Genomic DNA, 27,500 nt, shown 5'->3' with positions numbered 1-27,500 from the left:
GCTGATGTTCAGGTGTATATCAGTATGTAGCGTCTCTACTTTAAGAGTCCTCTCCTGCTGTTGTTCAGGTGTCTATCAGTATGTAGTGTCTCTACTTTAAAGAGTCCTCTCCTGCTGATGTTCAGGTGTATATCAGTATGTAGTGTCTCTACTTTAAAGAGTCCTTTCCTGCTGATGTTCAGGTGTCTATCAGTATGTAGTGTCTCTACTTTAAAGAGTCCTCTCCTGCTGATGTTCAGGTGTATATCAGTATGTAGTGTCTCTACTTTAAAGAGTCCTCTCCTGTTGATGTCCAGGTGTATATCAGTATGTAGTGTCTCTACTTTAAAGAGTCCTCTCCTGCTGATGTTCAGGTGTATATCAGTATGTAGTGTCTCTACTTTAAAGAGTCCTCTCCTGCTGATGTTTAGGTGTATATCAGTATGTAGTGTCTCTACTTTAAAGAGTTCTCTCCTGCTGATGTTCAGGTGTATATCAATACCTAGTGTCTCTACTTTAAAGAGTCCTCTCCTGCTGATGTTCAGGTGTATATCAGTATGTAGTGTCTCTACTTTAAAGAGTCCTCTCCTGCTGATGTTCAGCTGTATATCAGTATGTAGTGTCTCTACTTTAAAGAGTCCTCTCCTGCTGATGTTCAGGTGTATATCAGTATTTAGTGTCTCTACTTTAAAGAGTCCTCTCCTGCTGATGTTCAGCTGTATATCAGTATGTAGTGTCTCTACTTTAAAGAGTCCTCTCCTGCTGATGTTCAGGTGTATATCAGTATGTAGTGTCTCTACTTTAAAGAGTCCTCTCCTGCTGATGTTCAGGTGTCTATCAGTATGTAGTGTCTCTACTTTAAAGAGTCCTCTCCTGCTGATGTTCAGGTGTATATCAGTATGTAGTGTCTCTACTTTAAAGAGTCCTCTCCTGCTGATGTTCAGGTGTATATCACTATGTAGTGTCTCTACTTTAAAGAGTCCTCTCCTGCTGATGTTCAGGTGTATATCAGTATATAGTGAGCTACTTTAAAGAGTCCTCTCCTGCTGATGTTCAGGTGTATATCAGTATGTAGTGTCTCTACTTTAAAGAGTCCTCTCCTGCTGATGTTCAGGTGTATATCAGTATGTAGTGTCTCTACTTTAAAGAGTCCTCTCCTGCTGATGTTCAGGTGTATATCAGTATGTAGTGTCTCTACTTTAAAGAGTCCTCTCCTGCTGATGTTCAGGTGTATATCAGTATGTAGTGTCTCTACTTTAAAGAGTCCTCTCCTGCTGATGTTCAGGTGTATATCAGTATGTAGTGTCTCTACTTTAAGAGTCCTCTCCTGCTGATGTTCAGGTGTATATCACTATGTAGTGTCTCTACTTTAAAGAGTCCTCTCCTGCTGTTGTTCAGGTGTCTATCAGTATGTAGTGTCTCTACTTTAAAGAGTCCTCTCCTGCTGATGTTCAGGTGTATATCAGTATGTAGTGTCTCTACTTTAAAGAGTCCTTTCCTGCTGATGTTCATGTGTCTATCAGTATGTAGTGTCTCTACTTTAAAGAGTCCTCTCCTGCTGATGTTCAGGTGTATATCAGTATGTAGTGTCTCTACTTTAAAGAGTCCTCTCCTGTTGATGTCCAGGTGTATATCAGTATGTAGTGTCTCTACTTTAAAGAGTCCTCTCCTGCTGATGTTCAGGTGTATATCAGTATGTAGTGTCTCTACTTTAAAGAGTTCTCTCCTGCTGATGTTCAGGTGTATATCAATACCTAGTGTCTCTACTTTAAAGAGTCCTCTCCTGCTGATGTTCAGGTGTATATCAGTATGTAGTGTCTCTACTTTAAAGAGTCCTCTCCTGCTGATGTTCAGCTGTATATCAGTATGTAGTGTCTCTACTTTAAAGAGTCCTCTCCTGCTGATGTTCAGGTGTATATCAGTATTTAGTGTCTCTACTTTAAAGAGTCCTCTCCTGCTGATGTTCAGGTGTATATCAGTATGTAGTGTCTCTACTTTAAAGAGTCCTCTCCTGCTGATGTTCAGGTGTATATCAGTATGTAGTGTCTCTACTTTAAGAGTCCTCTCCTGCTGATGTTCAGGTGTATATCACTATGTAGTGTCTCTACTTTAAAGAGTCCTCTCCTGCTGTTGTTCAGGTGTCTATCAGTATGTAGTGTCTCTACTTTAAAGAGTCCTCTCCTGCTGATGTTCAGGTGTATATCAGTATGTAGTGTCTCTACTTTAAAGAGTCCTTTCCTGCTGATGTTCATGTGTCTATCAGTATGTAGTGTCTCTACTTTAAAGAGTCCTCTCCTGCTGATGTTCAGGTGTATATCAGTATGTAGTGTCTCTACTTTAAAGAGTCCTCTCCTGTTGATGTCCAGGTGTATATCAGTATGTAGTGTCTCTACTTTAAAGAGTCCTCTCCTGCTGATGTTCAGGTGTATATCAGTATGTAGTGTCTCTACTTTAAAGAGTCCTCTCCTGCTGATGTTTAGGTGTATATCAGTATGTAGTGTCTCTACTTTAAAGAGTTCTCTCCTGCTGATGTTCAGGTGTATATCAATACCTAGTGTCTCTACTTTAAAGAGTCCTCTCCTGCTGATGTTCAGGTGTATATCAGTATGTAGTGTCTCTACTTTAAAGAGTCCTCTCCTGCTGATGTTCAGCTGTATATCAGTATGTAGTGTCTCTACTTTAAAGAGTCCTCTCCTGCTGATGTTCAGGTGTATATCAGTATTTAGTGTCTCTACTTTAAAGAGTCCTCTCCTGCTGATGTTCAGGTGTATATCAGTATGTAGTGTCTCTACTTTAAAGAGTCCTCTCCTGCTGATGTTCAGGTGTATATCAGTATGTAGTGTCTCTACTTTAAAGAGTCCTCTCCTGCTGATGTTTAGGTGTATATCAGTATGTAGTGTCTCTACTTTAAAGAGTTCTCTCCTGCTGATGTTCAGGTGTATATCAATACCTAGTGTCTCTACTTTAAAGAGTCCTCTCCTGCTGATGTTCAGGTGTATATCAGTATGTAGTGTCTCTACTTTAAAGAGTCCTCTCCTGCTGATGTTCAGCTGTATATCAGTATGTAGTGTCTCTACTTTAAAGAGTCCTCTCCTGCTGATGTTCAGGTGTATATCAGTATTTAGTGTCTCTACTTTAAAGAGTCCTCTCCTGCTGATGTTCAGGTGTATATCAGTATGTAGTGTCTCTACTTTAAAGAGTCCTCTCCTGCTGATGTTCAGGTGTCTATCAGTATGTAGTGTCTCTACTTTAAAGAGTCCTCTCCTGCTGATGTTCAGGTGTATATCAGTATGTAGTGTCTCTACTTTAAAGAGTCCTCTCCTGCTGATGTTCAGGTGTATATCACTATGTAGTGTCTCTACTTTAAAGAGTCCTCTCCTGCTGATGTTCAGGTGTATATCAGTATATAGTGAGCTACTTTAAAGAGTCCTCTCCTGCTGATGTTCAGGTGTATATCAGTATGTAGTGTCTCTACTTTAAAGAGTCCTCTCCTGCTGATGTTCAGGTGTATATCAGTATGTAGTGTCTCTACTTTAAAGAGTCCTCTCCTGCTGATGTTCAGGTGTATATCAGTATGTAGTGTCTCTACTTTAAAGAGTCCTCTCCTGCTGATGTTCAGGTGTATATCAGTATGTAGTGTCTCTACTTTAAGAGTCCTCTCCTGCTGATGTTCAGGTGTATATCACTATGTAGTGTCTCTACTTTAAAGAGTCCTCTCCTGCTGTTGTTCAGGTGTCTATCAGTATGTAGTGTCTCTACTTTAAAGAGTCCTCTCCTGCTGATGTTCAGGTGTATATCAGTATGTAGTGTCTCTACTTTAAAGAGTCCTTTCCTGCTGATGTTCATGTGTCTATCAGTATGTAGTGTCTCTACTTTAAAGAGTCCTCTCCTGCTGATGTTCAGGTGTATATCAGTATGTAGTGTCTCTACTTTAAAGAGTCCTCTCCTGTTGATGTCCAGGTGTATATCAGTATGTAGTGTCTCTACTTTAAAGAGTCCTCTCCTGCTGATGTTCAGGTGTATATCAGTATGTAGTGTCTCTACTTTAAAGAGTCCTCTCCTGCTGATGTTTAGGTGTATATCAGTATGTAGTGTCTCTACTTTAAAGAGTTCTCTCCTGCTGATGTTCAGGTGTATATCAATACCTAGTGTCTCTACTTTAAAGAGTCCTCTCCTGCTGATGTTCAGGTGTATATCAGTATGTAGTGTCTCTACTTTAAAGAGTCCTCTCCTGCTGATGTTCAGCTGTATATCAGTATGTAGTGTCTCTACTTTAAAGAGTCCTCTCCTGCTGATGTTCAGGTGTATATCAGTATTTAGTGTCTCTACTTTAAAGAGTCCTCTCCTGCTGATGTTCAGGTGTATATCAGTATGTAGTGTCTCTACTTTAAAGAGTCCTCTCCTGCTGATGTTCAGGTGTATATCAGTATGTAGTGTCTCTACTTTAAGAGTCCTCTCCTGCTGATGTTCAGGTGTATATCACTATGTAGTGTCTCTACTTTAAAGAGTCCTCTCCTGCTGTTGTTCAGGTGTCTATCAGTATGTAGTGTCTCTACTTTAAAGAGTCCTCTCCTGCTGATGTTCAGGTGTATATCAGTATGTAGTGTCTCTACTTTAAAGAGTCCTTTCCTGCTGATGTTCATGTGTCTATCAGTATGTAGTGTCTCTACTTTAAAGAGTCCTCTCCTGCTGATGTTCAGGTGTATATCAGTATGTAGTGTCTCTACTTTAAAGAGTCCTCTCCTGTTGATGTCCAGGTGTATATCAGTATGTAGTGTCTCTACTTTAAAGAGTCCTCTCCTGCTGATGTTCAGGTGTATATCAGTATGTAGTGTCTCTACTTTAAAGAGTCCTCTCCTGCTGATGTTTAGGTGTATATCAGTATGTAGTGTCTCTACTTTAAAGAGTTCTCTCCTGCTGATGTTCAGGTGTATATCAATACCTAGTGTCTCTACTTTAAAGAGTCCTCTCCTGCTGATGTTCAGGTGTATATCAGTATGTAGTGTCTCTACTTTAAAGAGTCCTCTCCTGCTGATGTTCAGGTGTATATCAGTATGTAGTGTCTCTACTTTAAAGAGTCCTCTCCTGCTGATGTTCAGGTGTATATCAGTATTTAGTGTCTCTACTTTAAAGAGTCCTCTCCTGCTGATGTTCAGGTGTATATCAGTATGTAGTGTCTCTACTTTAAAGAGTCCTCTCCTGCTGATGTTCAGGTGTATATCAGTATGTAGTGTCTCTACTTTAAAGAGTCCTCTCCTGCTGATGTTTAGGTGTATATCAGTATGTAGTGTCTCTACTTTAAAGAGTTCTCTCCTGCTGATGTTCAGGTGTATATCAATACCTAGTGTCTCTACTTTAAAGAGTCCTCTCCTGCTGATGTTCAGGTGTATATCAGTATGTAGTGTCTCTACTTTAAAGAGTCCTCTCCTGCTGATGTTCAGCTGTATATCAGTATGTAGTGTCTCTACTTTAAAGAGTCCTCTCCTGCTGATGTTCAGGTGTATATCAGTATTTAGTGTCTCTACTTTAAAGAGTCCTCTCCTGCTGATGTTCAGGTGTATATCAGTATGTAGTGTCTCTACTTTAAAGAGTCCTCTCCTGCTGATGTTCAGGTGTATATCAGTATGTAGTGTCTCTACTTTAAAGAGTCCTCTCCTGCTGATGTTCAGGTGTATATCAGTATGTAGTGTCTCTACTTTAAAGAGTTCTCTCCTGCTGATGTTCAGGTGTATATCAATACCTAGTGTCTCTACTTTAAAGAGTCCTCTCCTGTAGGCCTGTCGCGATAATCGATAAATTGACTTATCGTACGATAAATAAAAATGGACTCGATAACTTTTCTGAGCTCGATAAATTGCCGTTTACATACAGGACTGTCTCAGAAAATTAGAATATTGTGATAAAGTTCTTTATTTTCTGTAATGCAATTAAAAAAACAAAAATGTCATACATTCTGGATTCATTACAAATCAACTGAAATATTGCAAGCCTTTTATTATTTTAATATTGCTGATTATGGCATACAGCTTAAGAAAACTCAAATATCCTATCTCTAAATATTAGAATATCATGAAAAAGTATACTAGTAGGGTGTTCAACGAATCACTTGAATCGTCTAATTAACTCGAAACACCTGCAAGGGTTTCCTGAGCCTTGAAAAACACTCAGCTTGGTTCAGTAAACTAAATCACAAGTATGGGGAAGACTGCTGATCTGACTGCTGTCCAGAGGACCGTCATTGACACCCTCCATCAGGAGGGTAAGACACAAAAAGAAATTTCTCAAAGAGCAAGCTGTTCACAGAGTGCAGTTTCAAAGCACATCCACAAAAAGTCTGTTGGAAGGGGGAAATGTGGCAGGAAACGCTGCACAACCAAGAGAGATGACCGCAGCCTTAACAGCATTGTGAAGAAGAGTCGCTTCCAGAATTTGGGGGAGCTTCAAAGACAGTGGACTGAAGCTGGAGTCCAGGTATCAAAAGTCACTGTTCACAGACGTGTCCGGGAAATGGGCTACAATAGCCGTATTCCCATGGTCAAGCCACTTCTGAACTCAAGACAACGGAAGAGGCGTCTGACTTGGGCTAAGGAAAAGAAGCACTGGACAGTTGCACAGTGGTCCAAAGTCCTCTTTTCAGACGAAAGCAACTTTTGTATTTCATTTGGAAGTCAAGGCGCCAGAGTCTGGAGAAAGGCTGGAGAGGAGCAAAATCCAAGTTGCTTGAAATCCAGTGTGAAGTTCCCACAGTCAGCGATGGTTTGGGGAGCCATGTCAGCTGCTGGTGTTGGTCCACTGTGTTTCATCAAGCCCAGAGTAAATGCAGCTGTGTACCAAGAGATTTTAGAGCACTACATGCTTCCGTCTGCTGAAAAGCTCTATGGAGATGAGGAATTCATTTTCCAGCATGATCTGGCACCTGCCCACAGTGCCAAAACCACCAGTAACTGGTGTACTGACCATGGCATTACTGTCCTCGATTGGCCTGCAAATTCCCCTGACCTGAACCCCATAGAGAATATGTGGGGTATTGTGAAGAAGAAGCTGAAAGACACCAGACCCAACAATGCTAATGAGCTAAAGGCCGCTATTGAAGCATCCTGGGCATCCATAACACCTCAGCAATGCCACAGGCTGATTGCCTCCATGCCACGCCGCATTGATGCAGTAATCCGTGCAAAAGGATTCCCAACCAAGTACTGAGTGCATTAATGGACATTTTCAAATGTTTGATTGTGTTTTGCTGTTATAAATCTTTTTTTTTTACTTGGTCTGAGGAACTATTCTAATTTTTTGAGATAGGATTTTTGAGTTTTCTTAAGCTGTATGCCATAATCAGCAATATTAAAATAATAAAAGGCTTGCAATATTTCAGTTGATTTGTAATGAATCCAGAATGTATGACATTTTTGTTTTTTTAATTGCATTACAGAAAATAAAGAACTTTATCACAATATTCTAATTTTCTGAGACAGTCCTGTATAGATGTGACAAGCATTTTAGCCTGGAGCGCTGTGGCTGCCAGGCGCGCTGTGAGGGGCGGGGCTGACACACAGCCAGGTCAGGACACTCCGCGTGCACGTGCAGCAGCCAAATTAATAATATAGCGACAAGCGGGAGACAACGTGTGACTTACTCGCGGGGAATTTAAAGTGAAATGGAATTGGTTACAAAACCTAACGACACATCTCGATTCTCCGGTGTGGCAGTATTTTGGATTCAAACCAAATCAACGAGGCGAACCTACGGACTTGAATGAGCCGGGCGGTGTGTCGCATTGGTTTAAAAAAGGTAGCGACAAAATTAGGCAATACCACGCATTTTAAACCACCTAAAACACAACCACCCCATTCCGTTTTTCCAGCTGGGAGCAAACACGGCAGCTGGAGATGGAGAGCCCCGCCCCACAATGCAAACATGTTGGTGTTCCTTCATCGAAAACTTAGAAAAACAGATTTGGATATGGCCTGTTGAGGAATCTGGGTCTTTGACAGTGGACTGTACACTTGACTGTTGTTTTAAGGAGGTTTTTTTTGTATATATATATATATAGACATAATATATATCTATATATATATATTATATATATATATATATATAAATATATATATATATATATATATATATATATATATACCTATATATATATATATATACCTATATAGATATATATATATATATATATACCTATATATATATTTATATATATAGGTATATATATTTATATATATATATATTTATATATATATATATATATATTTATATATATATAATGTCAATATATATATATATATATTATGTCTATATATATATATATATATATATATATATATGAGAGAGAGCTCTGTTTTCCAGCCTGACTCTATTTAATTTATTGTTTTGGTTGTGTGTGATTTAATTAATTTGTTTTATTTATTAATTGATATATTTTAATATTATTTCACATTTCATTTGCAATGTTGAATGTTCAATAAAAAGTTATGTTTGAAAGGATGTACTTGAATTATTATTATATATTATCATTATGTCTAAAATGGTCTTAAAACGGTGCCGACAATATTATCGTTTATCGCAATAATTTCCAGAAAAATGTATCGTCCAACACAATTAATTATCGTGACAGGCCTACTCTCCTGCTGATGTTCAGGTGTATATCAGTATGTAGTGTCTCTACTTTAAAGAGTCCTCTCCTGCTGATGTTCAGGTGTATATCAGTATGTAGTGTCTCTACTTTAAAGAGTCCTCTCCTGCTGATGTTCAGGTGTATATCAGTATGTAGTGTCTCTACTTTAAAGAGTCCTCTCCTGCTGATGTTCAGGTGTATATCAGTATGAAGTGTCTCTACTTTAAAGAGTCCTCTCCTGCTGATGTTCAGGTGTATATCAGTATGTAGTGTCTCTACTTTAAAGAGTCCTCTCCTGCTGATGTTCAGGTGTATATCAGTATGTAGTGACTCTACTTTAAAGAGTCCTCTCCTGCTGATGTTCAGGTGTATATCAGTATGTAGTGTCTCTACTTTAAAGAGTCCTCTCCTGCTGATGTTCAGGTGTATATCAGTGTGTAGTGTCTCTACTTTAAAGAGTCCCCTCCTGCTGATGTTCAGGTGTATATCAGTATGTAGTGTCTCTACTTTAAAGAGTCCTCTCCTGCTGATGTTCAGGTGTATATCAGTATGTAGTGTCTCTACTTTAAAGAGTCCTCTCCTGCTGATGTTCAGGTGTATATCAGTATGTAGTGTCTCTACTTTAAAGAGTCCTCTCCTGCTGATGTTCAGGTGTATATCAGTATGAAGTGTCTCTACTTTAAAGAGTCCTCTCCTGCTGATGTTCAGGTGTATATCAGTATGTAGTGTCTCTACTTTAAAGAGTCCTCTCCTGCTGATGTTCAGGTGTATATCAGTATGTAGTGACTCTACTTTAAAGAGTCCTCTCCTGCTGATGTTCAGGTGTATATCAGTATGTAGTGTCTCTACTTTAAAGAGTCCTCTCCTGCTGATGTTCAGGTGTATATCAGTGTGTAGTGTCTCTACTTTAAAGAGTCCCCTCCTGCTGATGTTCAGGTGTATATCAGTATGTAGTGTCTCTACTTTAAAGAGTCCTCTCCTGCTGATGTTCAGGTGTATATCAGTATGTAGTGTCTCTACTTTAAAGAGTCCTCTCCTGCTGATGTTCAGGTGTATATCAGTATGTAGTGTCTCTACTTTAAAGAGTCCTCTCCTGCTGATGTTCAGGTGTATATCAGTATGTAGTGTCTCTACTTTAAAGAGTCCTCTCCTGCTGATGTTCAGGTGTATATCAGTATGAAGTGTCTCTACTTTAAAGAGTCCTCTCCTGCTGATGTTCAGGTGTATATCAGTATGTAGTGTCTCTACTTTAAAGAGTCCTCTCCTGCTGATGTTCAGGTGTATATCAGTATGTAGTGACTCTACTTTAAAGAGTCCTCTCCTGCTGATGTTCAGGTGTATATCAGTATGTAGTGTCTCTACTTTAAAGAGTCCTCTCCTGCTGATGTTCAGGTGTATATCAGTGTGTAGTGTCTCTACTTTAAAGAGTCCCCTCCTGCTGATGTTCAGGTGTATATCAGTATGTAGTGTCTCTACTTTAAAGAGTCCTCTCCTGCTGATGTTCAGGTGTATATCAGTATGTAGTGTCTCTACTTTAAAGAGTCCTCTCCTGCTGATGTTCAGGTGTATATCAGTATGTAGTGTCTCTACTTTAAAGAGTCCTCTCCTGCTGATGTTCAGGTGTATATCAGTATGTAGTGTCTCTACTTTAAAGAGTCCTCTCCTGCTGATGTTCAGGTGTATATCAGTATGTAGTGTCTCTACTTTAAAGAGTCCTCTCCTGCTGATGTTCAGGTGTATATCAGTATGTAGTGTCTCTACTTTAAAGAGTCCTCTCCTGCTGATGTTCAGGTGTATATCACTATGTGGTGTCTCTACTTTAAAGAGTCCTCTCCTGCTGATGTTCAGGTGTATATCAGTATGTAGTGTCTCTACTTTAAAGAGTCCTCTCCTGCTGATGTTCAGGTGTATATCACTATGTGGTGTCTCTACTTTAAAGAGTCCTCTCCTGCTGATGTTCAGGTGTATATCACTATGTGGTGTCTCTACTACATCTTTTTACTTCAGATGAAAATAAGGAGCCCCTCCCCACGCCCCTCTGAGAGACATTTGGTTACAAAGAACTCAATGGTGCTCTAGAGGAGATTCAGGTGATAAGGGGGGGGGGGGGGGGGGGTTACCTTGGTTGCTGATTGGCTAATGGCTACACAAGACAAAACATCGTTATGACATCATCAAGTGGCCAAAATCTGATCAGCTCATTTTCAGACAGGTTTTTATAGAAATGGATCAAAAAGAGAGAGAATCTCAGAGGGGACACATGTTGATGTAGAAGAGACATGAAGAAGAGGGGACACATGTTGATGTAGAAGAGACATGAAGAAGAGGGGACACATGTTGATGTAGGAGAGGGGACACATGTTGATGTAGGAGAGACATGGAGAAGAGGGGACACATGTTGATGTAGAAGAGACATGAAGAAGAGGGGACACATGTTGATGTAGAAGAGACATGAAGAAGAGGGGACACATGTTGATGTAGGAGAGGGGACACATGTTGATGTAGGAGAGGGGACACTTGTTGATGTAGAAGAGACATGAAGAAGAGGGGACACATGTTGATGTAGGAGAGGGGACACATGTTGATGTAGGAGAGGGGACACATGTTGATGTAGAAGAGACATGAAGAAGAGGGGACACATGTTGATGTAGAAGAGACATGAAGAAGAGGGGACACTTGTTGATGTAGAAGAGACATGAAGAAGAGGGGACACATGTTGATGTAGAAGAGACATGAAGAAGAGGGGACACTTGTTGATGTAGAAGAGACATGAAGAAGAGGGGACACATGTTGATGTAGGAGAGGGGACACATGTTGATGTAGAAGAGACATGGAGAAGAGGGGACACATGTTGATGTAGGAGAAACATGAAGGAGAGGGGACACATGTTGATGTAGGAGAGACATGAAGAAGAGGGGACACATGTTGATGTAGGAGAGGGGACACATGTTGATGTAGGAGAGACATGTAGGAGAGGGGACACATGTTGATGTAGGAGAGACATGAAGAAGAGGGGACACATGTTGATGTAGGAGAGAGGACACATGTTGATGTAGGAGAGACATGAAGAAGAGGGGACACATGTTGATGTAGGAGAGACATGAAGAAGAGGGGACACTTGTTGATATAGAAGAGACATGTAGGAGAGGGGACACATGTTGATGTAGTTGAGAGGACACATGTTGATGTAGGAGAGGGGACACATGTTGATGTAGGAGAGGGGACACATGTTGATGTAGGAGAGACATGAAGAAGAGGGGACACATGTTGATGTAGGAGAGAGGACACATGTTGATGTAGGAGAGACATGAAGGAGAGGGGACACATGTTGATGTAGGAGAGAGGACACATGTTGATGTAGGAGAGACATGAAGGAGAGGGGACACATGTTGATGTAGAAGAGACATGAAGAAGAGGGGACACATGTTGATGTAGAAGAGACATGAAGAAGAGGGGACACATGTTGATGTAGAAGAGACATGAAGAAGAGGGGACACATGTTGATGTAGGAGAGGGGACTCATGTTGATGTAGGAGAGACATGGAGAAGAGGGGACACATGTTGATGTAGAAGAGACATGGAGAAGAGGGGACACATGTTGATGTAGAAGAGACATGGAGAAGAGGGGACACATGTTGATGTAGAAGAGACATGGAGAAGAGGGGACACATGTTGATGTAGAAGAGACATGAAGAAGAGGGGACACATGTTGATGTAGAAGAGACATGAAGAAGAGGGGACACATGTTGATGTAGGAGAGGGGACACATGTTGATGTAGGAGAGACATGTAGGAGAGGGGACACATGTTGATGTAGGAGAGACATGAAGAAGAGGGGACACATGTTGATGTAGGAGAGAGGACACATGTTGATGTAGGAGAGACATGAAGAAGAGGGGACACATGTTGATGTAGGAGAGACATGAAGAAGAGGGGACACTTGTTGATATAGAAGAGACATGTAGGAGAGGGGACACATGTTGATGTAGTTGAGAGGACACATGTTGATGTAGGAGAGGGGACACATGTTGATGTAGGAGAGGGGACACATGTTGATGTAGGAGAGACATGAAGAAGAGGGGACACATGTTGATGTAGGAGAGAGGACACATGTTGATGTAGGAGAGACATGAAGGAGAGGGGACACATGTTGATGTAGGAGAGAGGACACATGTTGATGTAGGAGAGACATGAAGGAGAGGGGACACATGTTGATGTAGAAGAGACATGAAGAAGAGGGGACACATGTTGATGTAGAAGAGACATGAAGAAGAGGGGACACATGTTGATGTAGGAGAGGGGACACATGTTGATGTAGGAGAGACATGTAGGAGAGGGGACACATGTTGATGTAGGAGAGACATGAAGAAGAGGGGACACATGTTGATGTAGGAGAGAGGACACATGTTGATGTAGGAGAGACATGAAGAAGAGGGGACACATGTTGATGTAGGAGAGACATGAAGAAGAGGGGACACTTGTTGATATAGAAGAGACATGTAGGAGAGGGGACACATGTTGATGTAGTTGAGAGGACACATGTTGATGTAGGAGAGGGGACACATGTTGATGTAGGAGAGGGGACACATGTTGATGTAGGAGAGACATGAAGAAGAGGGGACACATGTTGATGTAGGAGAGAGGACACATGTTGATGTAGGAGAGACATGAAGGAGAGGGGACACATGTTGATGTAGGAGAGAGGACACATGTTGATGTAGGAGAGACATGAAGGAGAGGGGACACATGTTGATGTAGAAGAGACATGAAGAAGAGGGGACACATGTTGATGTAGAAGAGACATGAAGAAGAGGGGACACATGTTGATGTAGGAGAGGGGACTCATGTTGATGTAGGAGAGACATGGAGAAGAGGGGACACATGTTGATGTAGAAGAGACATGGAGAAGAGGGGACACATGTTGATGTAGAAGAGACATGGAGAAGAGGGGACACATGTTGATGTAGAAGAGACATGGAGAAGAGGGGACACATGTTGATGTAGAAGAGACATGAAGAAGAGGGGACACATGTTGATGTAGAAGAGACATGAAGAAGAGGGGACACATGTTGATGTAGGAGAGGGGACACATGTTGATGTAGGAGAGACATGTAGGAGAGGGGACACATGTTGATGTAGGAGAGACATGAAGAAGAGGGGACACATGTTGATGTAGGAGAGAGGACACATGTTGATGTAGGAGAGACATGAAGAAGAGGGGACACATGTTGATGTAGGAGAGACATGAAGAAGAGGGGACACTTGTTGATATAGAAGAGACATGTAGGAGAGGGGACACATGTTGATGTAGTTGAGAGGACACATGTTGATGTAGGAGAGGGGACACATGTTGATGTAGGAGAGGGGACACATGTTGATGTAGGAGAGACATGAAGAAGAGGGGACACATGTTGATGTAGGAGAGAGGACACATGTTGATGTAGGAGAGACATGAAGGAGAGGGGACACATGTTGATGTAGGAGAGAGGACACATGTTGATGTAGGAGAGACATGAAGGAGAGGGGACACATGTTGATGTAGAAGAGACATGAAGAAGAGGGGACACATGTTGATGTAGAAGAGACATGAAGAAGAGGGGACACATGTTGATGTAGAAGAGACATGAAGAAGAGGGGACACATGTTGATGTAGGAGAGGGGACTCATGTTGATGTAGGAGAGACATGGAGAAGAGGGGACACATGTTGATGTAGAAGAGACATGGAGAAGAGGGGACACATGTTGATGTAGAAGAGACATGGAGAAGAGGGGACACATGTTGATGTAGAAGAGACATGGAGAAGAGGGGACACATGTTGATGTAGAAGAGACATGGAGAAGAGGGGACACATGTTGATGTAGAAGAGACATGAAGAAGAGGGGACACATGTTGATGTAGAAGAGACATGAAGAAGAGGGGACACATGTTGATGTAGGAGAGGGGACACATGTTGATGTAGGAGAGGGGACACTTGTTGATGTAGAAGAGACATGAAGAAGAGGGGACACATGTTGATGTAGAAGAGACATGAAGAAGAGGGGACACTTGTTGATGTAGAAGAGACATGAAGAAGAGGGGACACATGTTGATGTAGAAGAGACATGAAGAAGAGGGGACACTTGTTGATGTAGAAGAGACATGAAGAAGAGGGGACACATGTTGATGTAGGAGAGGGGACACATGTTGATGTAGAAGAGACATGGAGAAGAGGGGACACATGTTGATGTAGGAGAAACATGAAGGAGAGGGGACACATGTTGATGTAGGAGAGAGGACACATGTTGATGTAGGAGAGAGGACACATGTTGATGTAGGAGAGAGGACACATGTTGATGTAGGAGAGACATGAAGAAGAGGGGACACATGTTGATGTAGGAGAGAGGACACATGTTGATGTAGGAGAGGGGACACATGTTGATGTAGGAGAGACATGTAGGAGAGGGGACACATGTTGATGTAGGAGAGACATGAAGAAGAGGGGACACATGTTGATGTAGGAGAGAGGACACATGTTGATGTAGGAGAGACATGAAGAAGAGGGGACACATGTTGATGTAGGAGAGACATGAAGAAGAGGGGACACTTGTTGATATAGAAGAGACATGTAGGAGAGGGGACACATGTTGATGTAGTTGAGAGGACACATGTTGATGTAGGAGAGGGGACACATGTTGATGTAGGAGAGACATGTAGGAGAGGGGACACATGTTGATGTAGGAGAGACATGAAGAAGAGGGGACACATGTTGATGTAGGAGAGAGGACACATGTTGATGTAGGAGAGACATGAAGGAGAGGGGACACATGTTGATGTAGGAGAGAGGACACATGTTGATGTAGGAGAGGGGACACATGTTGATGTAGGAGAGACATGAAGGAGAGGGGACACATGTTGATGTAGGAGAGACATGAAGAAGAGAGGACACATGTTGATGTAGGAGAGGGGACACATGTTGATGTAGGAGAGAGGACACATGTTGATGTAGGAGAGGGGACACATGTTGATGTAGGAGAGGGGACACATGTTGATGTAGGAGAGACATGGAGAAGAGGGTTTTAAATAATTGGTGACCTTTAATCATAAATGTACGACAACACTGACTGCAGGTGTTTGTCTGTCAGGAGGAAGAGGACGGTTCTGATGAAGACTCAGTGATGGTCTCCACGACCCTTGACCCCCCCGCAGAGGAGGACTTGGACCCGGCCTTCGTGTCTCCGATCGTTGAAGTGAAACCCGTCCAGCAGCAGGCGGACCTGGCCGTCAGCAGCCTGCACGAGGCCAGCAGGTCCAACACTCTCTTTATTCATGTCATCAGTGTTATTATATTTACACGTGTTTCTCCGATCCTCACATCGCCGTCTTTCTCTGTAAACTATTCTCTGATAACGCTTCACATTAAGGTCCACATATTCACCGTTAGTTGTTCATTCACTAGACCCTCCAGAAAAACACGGGCTAAATTCCTTGATTATGCGATTAAACATGCCCCGGGGGGTTTATGTGATTTTATGTGGTGAAATTGCGGGAATGCTAAATATGCTAAATATGCTAAATATGCTAAATATGCTAAATATGCTAAATATGCTAAATATGCGGGGAAAGAATAACAATTTTTTTAAATATTGGGCTGTCTTGTTTATTCTCTCTCACACACAACCTGCCACTAACGTTAAACCCCTTTACTATTCAATTAAACACATTCAATGTGTATTTATTGTGAAAGCAATTGGGCTATTTTAATCTCACACACACACACACACACACACACACACACACACACACACACACACACACTTCTCCGCCTCATTCTGTTTTCATTCGTTCGTTCGTTATCTGCAGCTTCAGTCTTGTAGCTACTCACTTCGTTTCTTGTAGCCCTCTAAAGGGTTTTGGAGGTTGACCCCTCGGTGAACGTGAGTTGTTTGGCTTTCTTGTCCGCAGCAGCAGAAAGCATTTTAGAATGTTTGAATGAATCAAAGTGGGTCGTCACGTCGATGTTCTCTTATGCTCCAACACACAGTTGCACGGGGTGCAGAATAGTTTCCCTCCACTTTCTGCCCGGTCTTTAGTAGAAATGTTCGTCGGTAAATGAGATGGATTAGATTTTTTCATCTTGGTGTTTTCTCTATCGTGTGAGCTCCACACGTTCACTCTATACAGTGTTGTTTACATTCTGTGATGCGTGAGCTGATGACGTCACGTCAAGACGAGTTCACTTTTTTTTTTTCAACTTTGTGGAAAAATGCGGGGATTATGCGGCCTTTTGGAAATCTGCGCCATTTTGCTGATTATGCGGTAAATTCTGCGATCACAGAATCGCGTTTTTCTGGAGGGTCTAATTAACATATTAGTCAAACTACCAGCTTGTTGGTGATAAACGAGACTTCACTTTAGAATGAGGAACATATCCTGAGTTAGAAACACCACATTTTTTGTTATTTCAACACAATTAACACGTATAGTTTCATGTCTGTTTACATAAATATTAAGGTACACACATTAACCATCACCTAGTTGTTAAATGCTTATTAGCATTACATTGCTCTTTATTAGTCTTTATAAAACACTTATTAATGCCTTATTCTACATGACCATATTCTACATGTAATAATCCATTAGTTGAGAGTCTGTCCTCAATAACCCTCTAATTAGTGCTGATTTGTTGTTAGTCAGGAAGTTGATGTTCATGAGTTTGGGTCTTAATCTGCTCAATGAGGGCCCAAGGCAGCAGTACCACAAGAACAGCAACTCTCCCATAATAACACTTATCAAATATGATCTCTTCTTATGGAACAAGACATGAAACTATAAGTGTTAATTGTGTCTGAATAACAAAGAATTTGATATTTCTAACTCAGAACATGTTCCCTATTCTAAAGTGAAGTCTCGTTCATAACCAATAAGCTGGCAGTTTGACTCTAATATGCATTTGAATGAGCAACTAGTTGATGGTGAATGTGTGTACCTTAATGTAAAGTGTTACTAAAATAAGGAACATGTTCTTAGATAGAAATACCTCATTTTGAGATATTTAGACACAATTAACACTTATAGTTTCATGTCTTGTTCCATAAGAATAGATCATATTTGTTAGCTGTTATTATGGGAGAGTTACTGTTCTTGTGGTACAGCTGCCTTATCAGCCCCACATGGAGCAGAGCATGTTAACCCGTTGAACCCCATCAAAAAACGCATCATCTGCAGGAAACAGTGTCTGAGGGCTTCTTAATATTTAATAAACTATGAATGTTTCATATCTATGTAACGGGAAGAAACTCAGCTAACTGATGATATGAACAATTTTTAGCAAAAAAAACCAAGACTAACGCTGAGCCTCTGAATTAGCCCTGAGCGAAAAAATGCTAAAGCCATTAGCACAGAACTCACTCATAAAACCCTTATTACGTTTCGTAAATGCAAATCCAACCCATCGATTAGCATCGTGAGATTACACAGAATCGATAGGTATCTGTATCATCACTCCATGATCAGAACTCGCAACATGAGAGACAAAAACAGACGTCACACCACGTGGCATTAGGTAGCCAACACGGCAATATGTTTTACCTGTGTTGATGTCTGGTCAAAAGTGGTCTTCAATGGCATTAAAACGATAAAAACGCTGCTGAAGGTTAATCCATAGGTTAATCCATAGGTTGATCCATAGGTTGATCCAAAGGTTAATCCATAGGTTGATCCATAGGTTGATCCAAAGGTTAATCCATAGGTTGATCCATAGGTTGATCCAAAGGTTAATCCATAGGTTGATCCATAGGTTGATCCATAGGTTGATCCATAGGTGGATCCATGGGTTAATCCATAGGTTGATCCAAAGGTTAATCCATAGGTTGATCCAAAGGTTAATCCATAGGTTGATCCATAGGTTGATCCAAAGGTTAATCCATAGGTTGATCCATAGGTTGATCCAAAGGTTAATCCATAGGTTGATCCATAGGTTGATCCATAGGTTGATCCATGGGTTGATCCATAGGTTGATCCATAGTCTGATCCATGGGTTGATCCATGGGTTGATCCATGGGTTAATCCATAGGTTGATCCATAGGTGGATCCATGGGTTAATCCATGGGTTGATCCATGGGTTGATCCATAGGTTGATCCATAGGTTAATCCATAGTCTGATCCATGGGTTGATCCATGGGTTGATCCATAGGTTGATCCATAGGTTGATCCATAGGTGGATCCATGGGTTAATCCATAGGTTGATCCATAGGTTAATCCATAGTCTGATCCATGGGTGGATCCATGGGTTGATCCATGGGTTGATCCATGGGTTGATCCATAGGTTGATCCATAGGTTAATCCATAGTCTGATCCATGGGTTGATCCATGGGTTGATCCATGGGTTGATCCATAGGTTAATCCATAGTCTGATCCATGGGTGGATCCATGGGTTGATCCATGGGTTGATCCATGGGTTGATCCATAGGTTGATCCATAGGTTAATCCATAGTCTGATCCATGGGTTGATCCATGGGTTGATCCATAGGTTGATCCATAGGTTGATCCATAGGTGGATCCATGGGTTAATCCATAGGTTGATCCATAGGTTGATCCATGGGTTAATCCATAGGTTGATCCATAGGTTGATCCATAGGTTGATCCATAGGTTGATCCATGGGTTGATCCATGGGTTGATCCATAGGTTGATCCATAGGTTAATCCATAGTCTGATCCATGGGTTGATCCATAGGTTAATCCATAGTCTGATCCATGGGTTGATCCATGGGTTGATCCATAGGTTGATCCATAGGTTGATCCATGGGTTAATTCATGGGTTGATCCATGGGTTGATCCATAGGTTGATCCATAGGTTGATCCATGGGTTGATCCATAGGTTGATCCATGGGTTGATCCATAGGTTAATCCATAGTCTGATCCATGGGTTGATCCATGGGTTGGTCCATAGGTTGATCCATAGGTTGATCCATGGGTTAATTCATGGGTTGATCCATGGGTTGATCCATAGGTTGATCCATAGGTTGATCCATAGGTTGATCCATAGGTTGATCCATGGGTTGATCCATAGGTTGATCCATGGATTAATTCATGGGTTGATCCATGGGTTGATCCATAGGTTAATCCATAGGTGGATCCATAGGTGGATCCATAGGTGGATCCATGGGTTAATTCATGGGTTGATCCATGGGTTAATCCATAGGTTGATCCATAGGTTGATGCATAGGTTGATCAATGGGTTGATCCATAGGTGGATCCATAGGTGGATCCATAGGTGGATCCATAGGTGGATCCATAGGTTGATCCATGGGTTGATCCATAGGTTGATCCATAGGTTGATCCATGGGTTGATCCATGGGTTGATCCATAGGTTGATCCATGGGTGGATCCATGGGTGGATCCATAGGTGGATCCATAGGTGGATCCATGGGTTGATCCATAGGTTGATCCATAGGTTGATCCATAGGTTGATCCATGGGTGGATCCATAGGTGGATCCATAGGTGGATCCATAGGTGGATCCATGGGTGGATCCATGGGTGGATCCATAGGTGGATCCATAGGTGGATCCATAGGTGGATCCATGGGTGGATCCATAGGTTGATCCATGGGTGGATCCATAGGTTGATCCATGGGTTGATCCATAGGTGGATCCATAGGTGGATCCATAGGTGGATCCATAGGTGGATCCATAGGTGGATCCATGGGTGGATCCATAGGTGGATCCATAGGTGGATCCATAGGTGGATCCATAGGTGGATCCATGGGTGGATCCATGGGTGGATCCATAGGTTGATCCATGGGTTGATCCATAGGTGGATCCATAGGTGGATCCATAGGTGGATCCATAGGTGGATCCATATGTGGATCTATGGGTTGATCCATGGGTTAATTCATGGGTTGATCCATAGGTTGATCCATAGGTGGATCCATAGGTGGATCCATAGGTTGATCCATAGGTGGATCCATAGGTTGATCCATAGGTGGATCCATAGGTGGATCCATAGGTTGATCCATAGGTGGATCCATAGGTGGATCCATAGGTGGATCCATAGGTGGATCCATAGGTGGATCCATAGGTTGATCCATAGGTGGATCCATAGGTTGATTCATGGGTTGATCCATAGGTGGATCCATAGGTTGATCCAATGTGTCTCTGTCACTTTGAATGATTTCTGATGATACATCAGCAATAAAACTAGCTTTCAGGTTTCAGAGCGGAAGATAGGTTTCGCTTTGGGCAAACTGCGTGTGCATAGCACCCACTTCTCAATGGTAACGTTGGCGTGTATGTGGGAATTCCCCTTCGATTCTATTGGCTCTAACGGTTCAAAAGAGATGTCAATCATCAAAATTGACCAATGGGTTCCAGAGAAACGGCAAAAACGCCCATTTCCACCCAAATCACCTCAGAGGTGGAGTTTCTTTTCTAAATCTCTCTAAAAAGGTCAAATGTCACTTGTTTTGCATTAATCTTGATACAGGGTACTTATTATATGTTGGACTTTGGATTCCTAAAGCTTTTAGTTTACTAACCCATCATCCAAGGGTAGTTTTAACTATAAGTAAAAAATATTTTTGGGACGGACACTATCATTTACAGTTTTTTACCATGTTCAATCTGAATTTTCTTTAAGATAAAAAAACATCTATATTGATTATGAAACTTCTACATCCAACTCACAGGTTTATCATTACTTTGAGAAAAAAGATTATTAATTTAACCATTTTAGAAGGGGAGATATGGTCATTTGTTCTGGGAATGTCATTTTCGAGCCTGAGACCTGAAAAACAGGCTCAGGGCTGAACAGGTTAAGACCAAAACTCATGAACAACAACTTCCTGACTAACAACAAATCAGCACTAATTAGAGGGTTTTTGAGGAGAGACTCTCAAGTAATGGATTATTACTTGTAGAATAAGGCATTAATAAGTGTTTTATAAAGACTAATAAAGAGCAATATACTGCTACTATGCAACTAGTTGATGGTGAATATGTGTACCTTAATGCAAAGTGTTACCCTATTATTTAAAGTCCTGATCATCGTCTCTCCTCACCGTCCTGGTTCAGGTCTCAGCTGCTTCAGAGTCTCCGTGAGACGAGAGGCGAGAAGAAGACCAGGCGGAAAGTTCTGAGGCAGTTCGAGGACGAGTTTTACCGTCAGACCGGGAGGTGAGACTCCGAAACTCTTTCTACAGTTTCTGTTTTACTTCCTGTTTCTGTTTTACTTCCTGTTTCTGTTTTACTTCCAGTTTCTGTTTTACTTCCTGTTTCTGTTTTACTTCCAGTTTCTGTTTTACTTCCAGTTTCTGTTTTACTTCCTGTTTCTGTTTTACTTCCAGTTTCTGTTTTACTTCCTGTTTCTGTTTTACCTCCAGTTTCTGTTTTACTTCCAGTTTCTGTTTTACTTCCTGTTTCTGTTTTACTTCCTGTTTCTGTTTTATTTCCAGTTTCTGTTTTACTTCCAGTTTCTGTTTTACTTCCTGTTTCTGTTTTATTTCCAGTTTCTGTTTTACTTCCTGTTTCTGTTTCACTTCCAGTTTCTGTTTCACTTCCAGTTTCTGTTTCACTTCCAGTTTCTGTTTTACTTCCTGTTTCTGTTTTACTTCCTGTTTTACAGCTGGTCTGGAACAGCCTCCCAGTACAAATCCGGACTGCTCAGTCTGTTGACCTTTTTAAATCCCAGCTCTAGACTCACCTCTTTGCTCTGGCTTTGTGAGGAAGTTTATTTACAGCAGCTTTCAACACAAGGCAGTTCAAAGTGCTTTAGGCAAATGAAAGACATTAAGAGCATTAACCTGTTAAGCTTTTTTTCACAGAACTGTGTCTCAGGGCTTCTTAACATTTAGCAACCTATTGATGTGTCATACCCACTTAACGGGAAGAAACTCAGCTACCTGATGATATGAACCATTTTTACAGAAACAAAACACAAGTCTAACACCAAGCCTCTGAATTAGCTCTAAGTGAAAAAATGCTAACGCACTTAGCACATGACTCACGGTAGAAATATGTTATACTTCATCGGATCTGCACAAACTAGATATCATATGGTATAACTATCATCACTGAGCGACCTAAACTCAGGGCAGCGAAAGCCACCAAAGACAACACACAACTTAGCTTTACGGAGCCAAACGGCAAATACTTCTTACCTTTGCTGTTTTCTGATCAAAAGTCGTGTTCAATGGCATTAAAGCGATAAAACGCTGCTGAAGGTTAATCCAATGAGTCACTTTGAAATGATTTCTGATAATCCATCATTAATAAACCTAGCTTTCAGTTTTCAGAGCGTAACGTAGCTTTCGGTTTGGCCAACTGCGTGCGCATCACTCTCACTCCTCAATGTAACGTGATTTAGGAACTTCCCCTCGATTCTATTTCCAGAGAAACGGCAAATGACCCAGAAGAGGGTTTTCTTTCTAAATCTCTCTAAAAAGGTCAAATATCACTTGTTTTGCATCAATCTTGATTCAGGGTACTTATTATATGTTATAGTTTGGATTCCTAAAGCTTTTAGTCTACCAACCCATCATCCAAGGTTAGTCTTCACTATACGTCATGTTTTATTTTTGGACAGACACAATCATTTACAGTTTTTTACCATCTTCAATCTGAATTTCCTTTAAAATAAAAAGCATCTATATTGAATCTGACTTTTCTACATCCAGCAGGTTCATCATTACTTTGAGGACAAAGGTTATTAATTGAACCCTTTTGGAAGAGATGGTCATTTGTTCTGGGAATGTGATTTGGAGCCTGAGACCTGGAGAACAGGCTCGGGGCTGAACACGTTAAGAAACATATTATCAAATGGCATTAAAAAAATCAAATGACAACACAGGTACATGAATAAAAGTTACAGTGCGGTGTGAGATATGAATAGTTCAGTTAAAAGCAGCGTTACAAATAAAAGTCTTCAGCCTGGAGACTACTAGAACATGACATTTTGACGTTTTCATGTTTCCATATGTTTTTGTGCTTTTTATCATGTTTTTAATTATTGTTTTATTATTTTACTCCTATTGTGTTGTTTTATATTGTATGTGTTCCCTGTACAGCACTTTGTTTTAAATGTGCTATATAAATATGTGCAATATGTGCAATATGTATATATATGTGTTTTTTGTAAATTGTGTAACTTTTTTTATTATAATTCTTTTTTTATGTGTAATATGTTATTTTATGCTTTAGGTAACATTAAGCTATCTTTGTCTCTGTCCTGCTGTAACAAAGTGCATTGCCCCTCTAAGGGACCGGTAAAGGGATCTTTGTCTCTGTCCTGCTGTAACAAAGTGCATTGCCCCTCTAAGGGACCGGTAAAGGGATCTTTGTCTCTGTCCTGCTGTAACAAAGTGCATTGCCCCTCTAAGGGACCGGTAAAGGGATCTTTGTCTCTGTCCTGCTGTAACAAAGTGCATTGCCCCTCTAAGGGACCGGTAAAGGGATCTTTGTCTCTGTCCTGCTGTAACAAAGTGCATTGCCCCTCTAAGGGACCGGTAAAGGGATCTTTGTCTCTGTCCTGCTGTAACAAAGTGCATTGCCCCTCTAAGGGACCGGTAAAGGGATCCAGATTGTTCTCTGAGGTTTCTCTTGTTTCTCAGGATCTGCCAGAAGGAGGACCGCAGTCCGATGAAGGAGGAGTACCAGGAGTACAAACAGCTGAAGGCCAAACTCCGCCTGCTGGAGGTGCTGCTCAGCAAACAGGAAGTCCAGCTCGGCAAACAGGAAGTCCCTAAAAAACACATGTGAAGCGCTCAGAAACTGCCAAACGAGACCAAAGAGAAGAGGAAAGGTCTTTATTTTCCCGATCAGACAGGAAGTGGTCATTTCAGCTACGTTAGCTGCAAAACGAGCGGAAAACGTCCACGGATTGCAATCTGATCATCTTTCACCTCAATCAGAGCCTTTGTAAGAAAACAGTGAATAGACGAACAGCTGGAGGCAGGTGAGATTCAGAAACACTTTAAGACTATTTGGATTAATTTACGAGAAAAAAAGTCAAAGCACAAATTCAAATCTGCGGTGAAAAAAACATTTGATCTCAAAAACCTTTTTCTAATAAAGTGGTATATTTACTAAAGATATCTCAACCCCACAGGACAATCTTCTCATTTACGAGAACAAAATAACAGATGGACAAGAAATAAAACAAATATTCTCAGATAAACATTTTTGATTTCGGGGGAAGAAAAAATCTAAATACGAAAAATAATCTAGATTTTCTCTTAAAAAAATAAACTCCCAAAGTTTGGAGAAAAAAGTCCACCATTTACAAAATGAGATTTAAGTAGAAATGAAACGAAGACAAATTCAAGATTAAAACCCGGAATAATAATGTTTTTGTTGGGTTTCTTTGTGAATCCGGTTTGATCAGTTTGTTATGTATCTTATCTCCCAAAGCGTTAACAGACGTAACACGTGAAACTTTATCGTCATGCCAACATCGCTGTTTTTAAGGTAGCATGATGACGTCCAAGTGATGATGCCTTTTCTTTAACGAAGGCCGCTCGAGTGAACACTTCAGTCGTTTACTCTGAGACGTCTTTACGGCGGCCCAGCTGCCAGATATAAAAACACAAATGTGCCAAAACACACGCATGTCTCCTCAAGCTGCTGAGAGTTCTCTAAACGCTGCACGTGGTGTCAAGCTGCTGAGAGTTCTCTAAACGCTGCACGTGGTGTCAAGCTGCTGAGAGTTCTCTAAACGCTGCACGTGGTGTCAAGCTGCTGAGAGTTCTCTAAACGCTGCACGTGGTGTCAAGCTGCTGAGAGTTCTCTAAACGCTGCACGTGGTGTCAAGCTGCTGAGAGTTCTCTAAACGCTGCACGTGGTATCAAGCTGCTGAGAGTTCTCTAAACGCTGCACGTGGTGTCAAGCTGCTGAGAGTTCTCTAAACGCTGCACGTGGTGTCAAGCTGCTGAGAGTTCTCTAAACGCTGCACGTGGTGTCAAGCTGCTGAGAGTTCTCTAAACGCTGCACGTGGTGTCAAGCTGCTGAGAGTTCTCTAAGCGCTGCACGTGGTGTCAAGCTGCTGAGAGTTCTCTAAGCGCTGCACGTGGTGTCAAGCTGCTGAGAGTTCTCTAAACGCTGCACGTGGTGTCAAGCTGCTGAGAGTTCTCTAAACGCTGCACGTGGTGTCAAGCTGCTGAGAGTTCTCTAAACGCTGCACGTGGTGTCAAGCTGCTGAGAGTTCTCTAAGCGCTGCACGTGGTGTCAAGCTGCTGAGAGTTCTCTAAACGCTGCACGTGGTGTCAAGCTGCTGAGAGTTCTCTAAACGCTGCACGTGGTGTCAAGCTGCTGAAGAGGTTTCTTCATGTGGAACCTTTGGGTTTTTCCATCTGCTTCCTTCCTGCAGCCGGTTCTCCGTCCCTCTCACCACTTCCTCTCTGAACTGTAGAAACTGCAAATACTCCAGAAAGGTTTTATAATAGTCTGTCAGTGGAAAGCAGCAGTGTGTATTCACCGACCTGCAGCTTCCTCTCCATCCTGTTGGATTCATTGGACCAAATCTTTATTTGATACTCGATGTGTGAGCTGGAAGCACTTTAATGGAAAAAGAGACTTTATTGATGAACTGAAAAGCGTTTGGGACGAAGATGCAATGTAGAGATAACGGTTTGTGTCGCAGAGAGATGCATCTGTGTTTATATCGTAGCACGCATTTATTTTTATCCAGATGTTTGGTATGCAACAAGGTGCTGGTGATTTATATTTAAAGAGAGAACAGGGAACGAAAATAATTGTTCATCCGTCTAAAATGTGTCCGGTGGATCGTGGCAGCGTGAAGGCAGCGTTACAGAAAGTCTCTCTGAGTTTCCTCAAACGCAGCAAACTTCAATCAGAGCGATGCTTCTGCACTTTCTGCCTTTTATAAAGTAAACAACACAACATCACGTAAAGAGTTTCCTCCTGCAGGATCCCAGCGGCTCCTAGCGCTCATTTTGATCCGTTTCCAACAACGGATAAACCCACGAAGCTTCGACCAAATATTACGTTAACTTCCAAAGTTATTTGCAAAAATTAAACACATTTTGGAGATCTAAACTTTTCCTTTTTTTAAGTTTACTATTCATTAAACAGATGTTCATTTGATAAGCTATTCTCCAGAACTACATCGTTTCTGAAAAGAGACTAATTTGTGGAATCTGCATTTGACCCAGATTAAATCCTGGCCTCTGGACGGAGAGACGTTCTCAGTTTCCTCTGAGGTTAAACCTCCGTGTTGGTGTCACTGTATTCATGCTGTGAATATTAAACTACATCCTGTTGTTCCACACAGACCAGTTTCAAATAAATATTTTTGATATCAACACAGTCTGTTGAGTTTCATTGTCGTGTTGGAATCAGCACGGTGTCACCTGAAGGTGATTTAAATGTTCCTGCATGGAAAGGCCATTTGCTAAATGTTCACTTTAGTGTTTAAGGTTTCTTCCAGAGCAGAGGACCCAATGAAATCCTTAAAGTTATTATTTTTTCTACCACCAGATGAATCGCGTTTTTTTGGGACTGAATGTTCAAAAAGCTCTTTTTTTATCAATTTTATTTTTTCAGGTCTATTAAACTAGTTATATTTGTGTTTTTCGGCCAATTTCGATTTAATGGCAAGTTTTTGCACTTTTTGAATTTTTTGTTTGTTGTTTTTGCAAATCAACTTTTTTTTGTCATTTTGTGTTTCTTTTTATTCAACATGTTTATTCAACAATACATTAATCAGTTTGCAGCACATGATTCATATTTGATATCTTGATTCCAGTATTTATAGACATGTTTGAATCGTCAGAATATTCTCCCTTGATAATGAATTTCTCTACAGCTGTTCCTAAAGTCCCGTCAAGTGACCCTCGCTGCAGACGATGATGTCACTGGTAGTAAAAACTGTCGGTGACGGTGAAAACGTCGGACGTCCCTTCGTACGGCTTGA

General features: G+C 41.3%; 2 protein-coding genes across 5 annotated transcripts in view; one reads left to right on the top strand and one right to left on the bottom strand.

Moving 5' to 3' along the window:
- The window catches only part of LOC307023892 (protein FAM13A-like), a 42,060-nt gene extending 15,171 nt beyond the window's left edge, over positions 1–26,889 (top strand). For all 3 annotated transcript variants that reach the window (XM_079657543.1, XM_079657545.1, XM_079657544.1), the window contains 3 exons: positions 15,721–15,884; positions 21,647–21,748; positions 24,181–26,889. In XM_079657543.1, the coding sequence (XP_079513669.1) occupies positions 15,721–15,884; positions 21,647–21,748; positions 24,181–24,328 (414 nt within the window). In that variant the 3' untranslated portion in view covers positions 24,329–26,889. The remainder of the gene's footprint in view (positions 1–15,720; positions 15,885–21,646; positions 21,749–24,180) is intronic.
- The window catches only part of asah2 (N-acylsphingosine amidohydrolase 2), a 17,780-nt gene continuing 14,641 nt past the window's right edge, over positions 24,362–27,500 (bottom strand). For both annotated transcript variants that reach the window (XM_079657541.1, XM_079657542.1), the window contains exon 21: positions 24,362–27,500. This exon is cut by the window's right edge and continues 128 nt beyond it. In XM_079657541.1, the coding sequence (XP_079513667.1) occupies positions 27,439–27,500 (62 nt within the window). In that variant the 3' untranslated portion in view covers positions 24,362–27,438.

The sequence above is a fragment of the Notothenia rossii genome (genome assembly GCF_949606895.1).
Source record: "Notothenia rossii genome assembly, chromosome: 11".
In the NCBI taxonomy this organism is placed as follows: domain Eukaryota; kingdom Metazoa; phylum Chordata; class Actinopteri; order Perciformes; family Nototheniidae; genus Notothenia; species Notothenia rossii.
The sequence above is the reverse complement of the archived record's forward strand: the minus strand, read 5'-3'. Positions and strand labels throughout refer to the sequence as shown.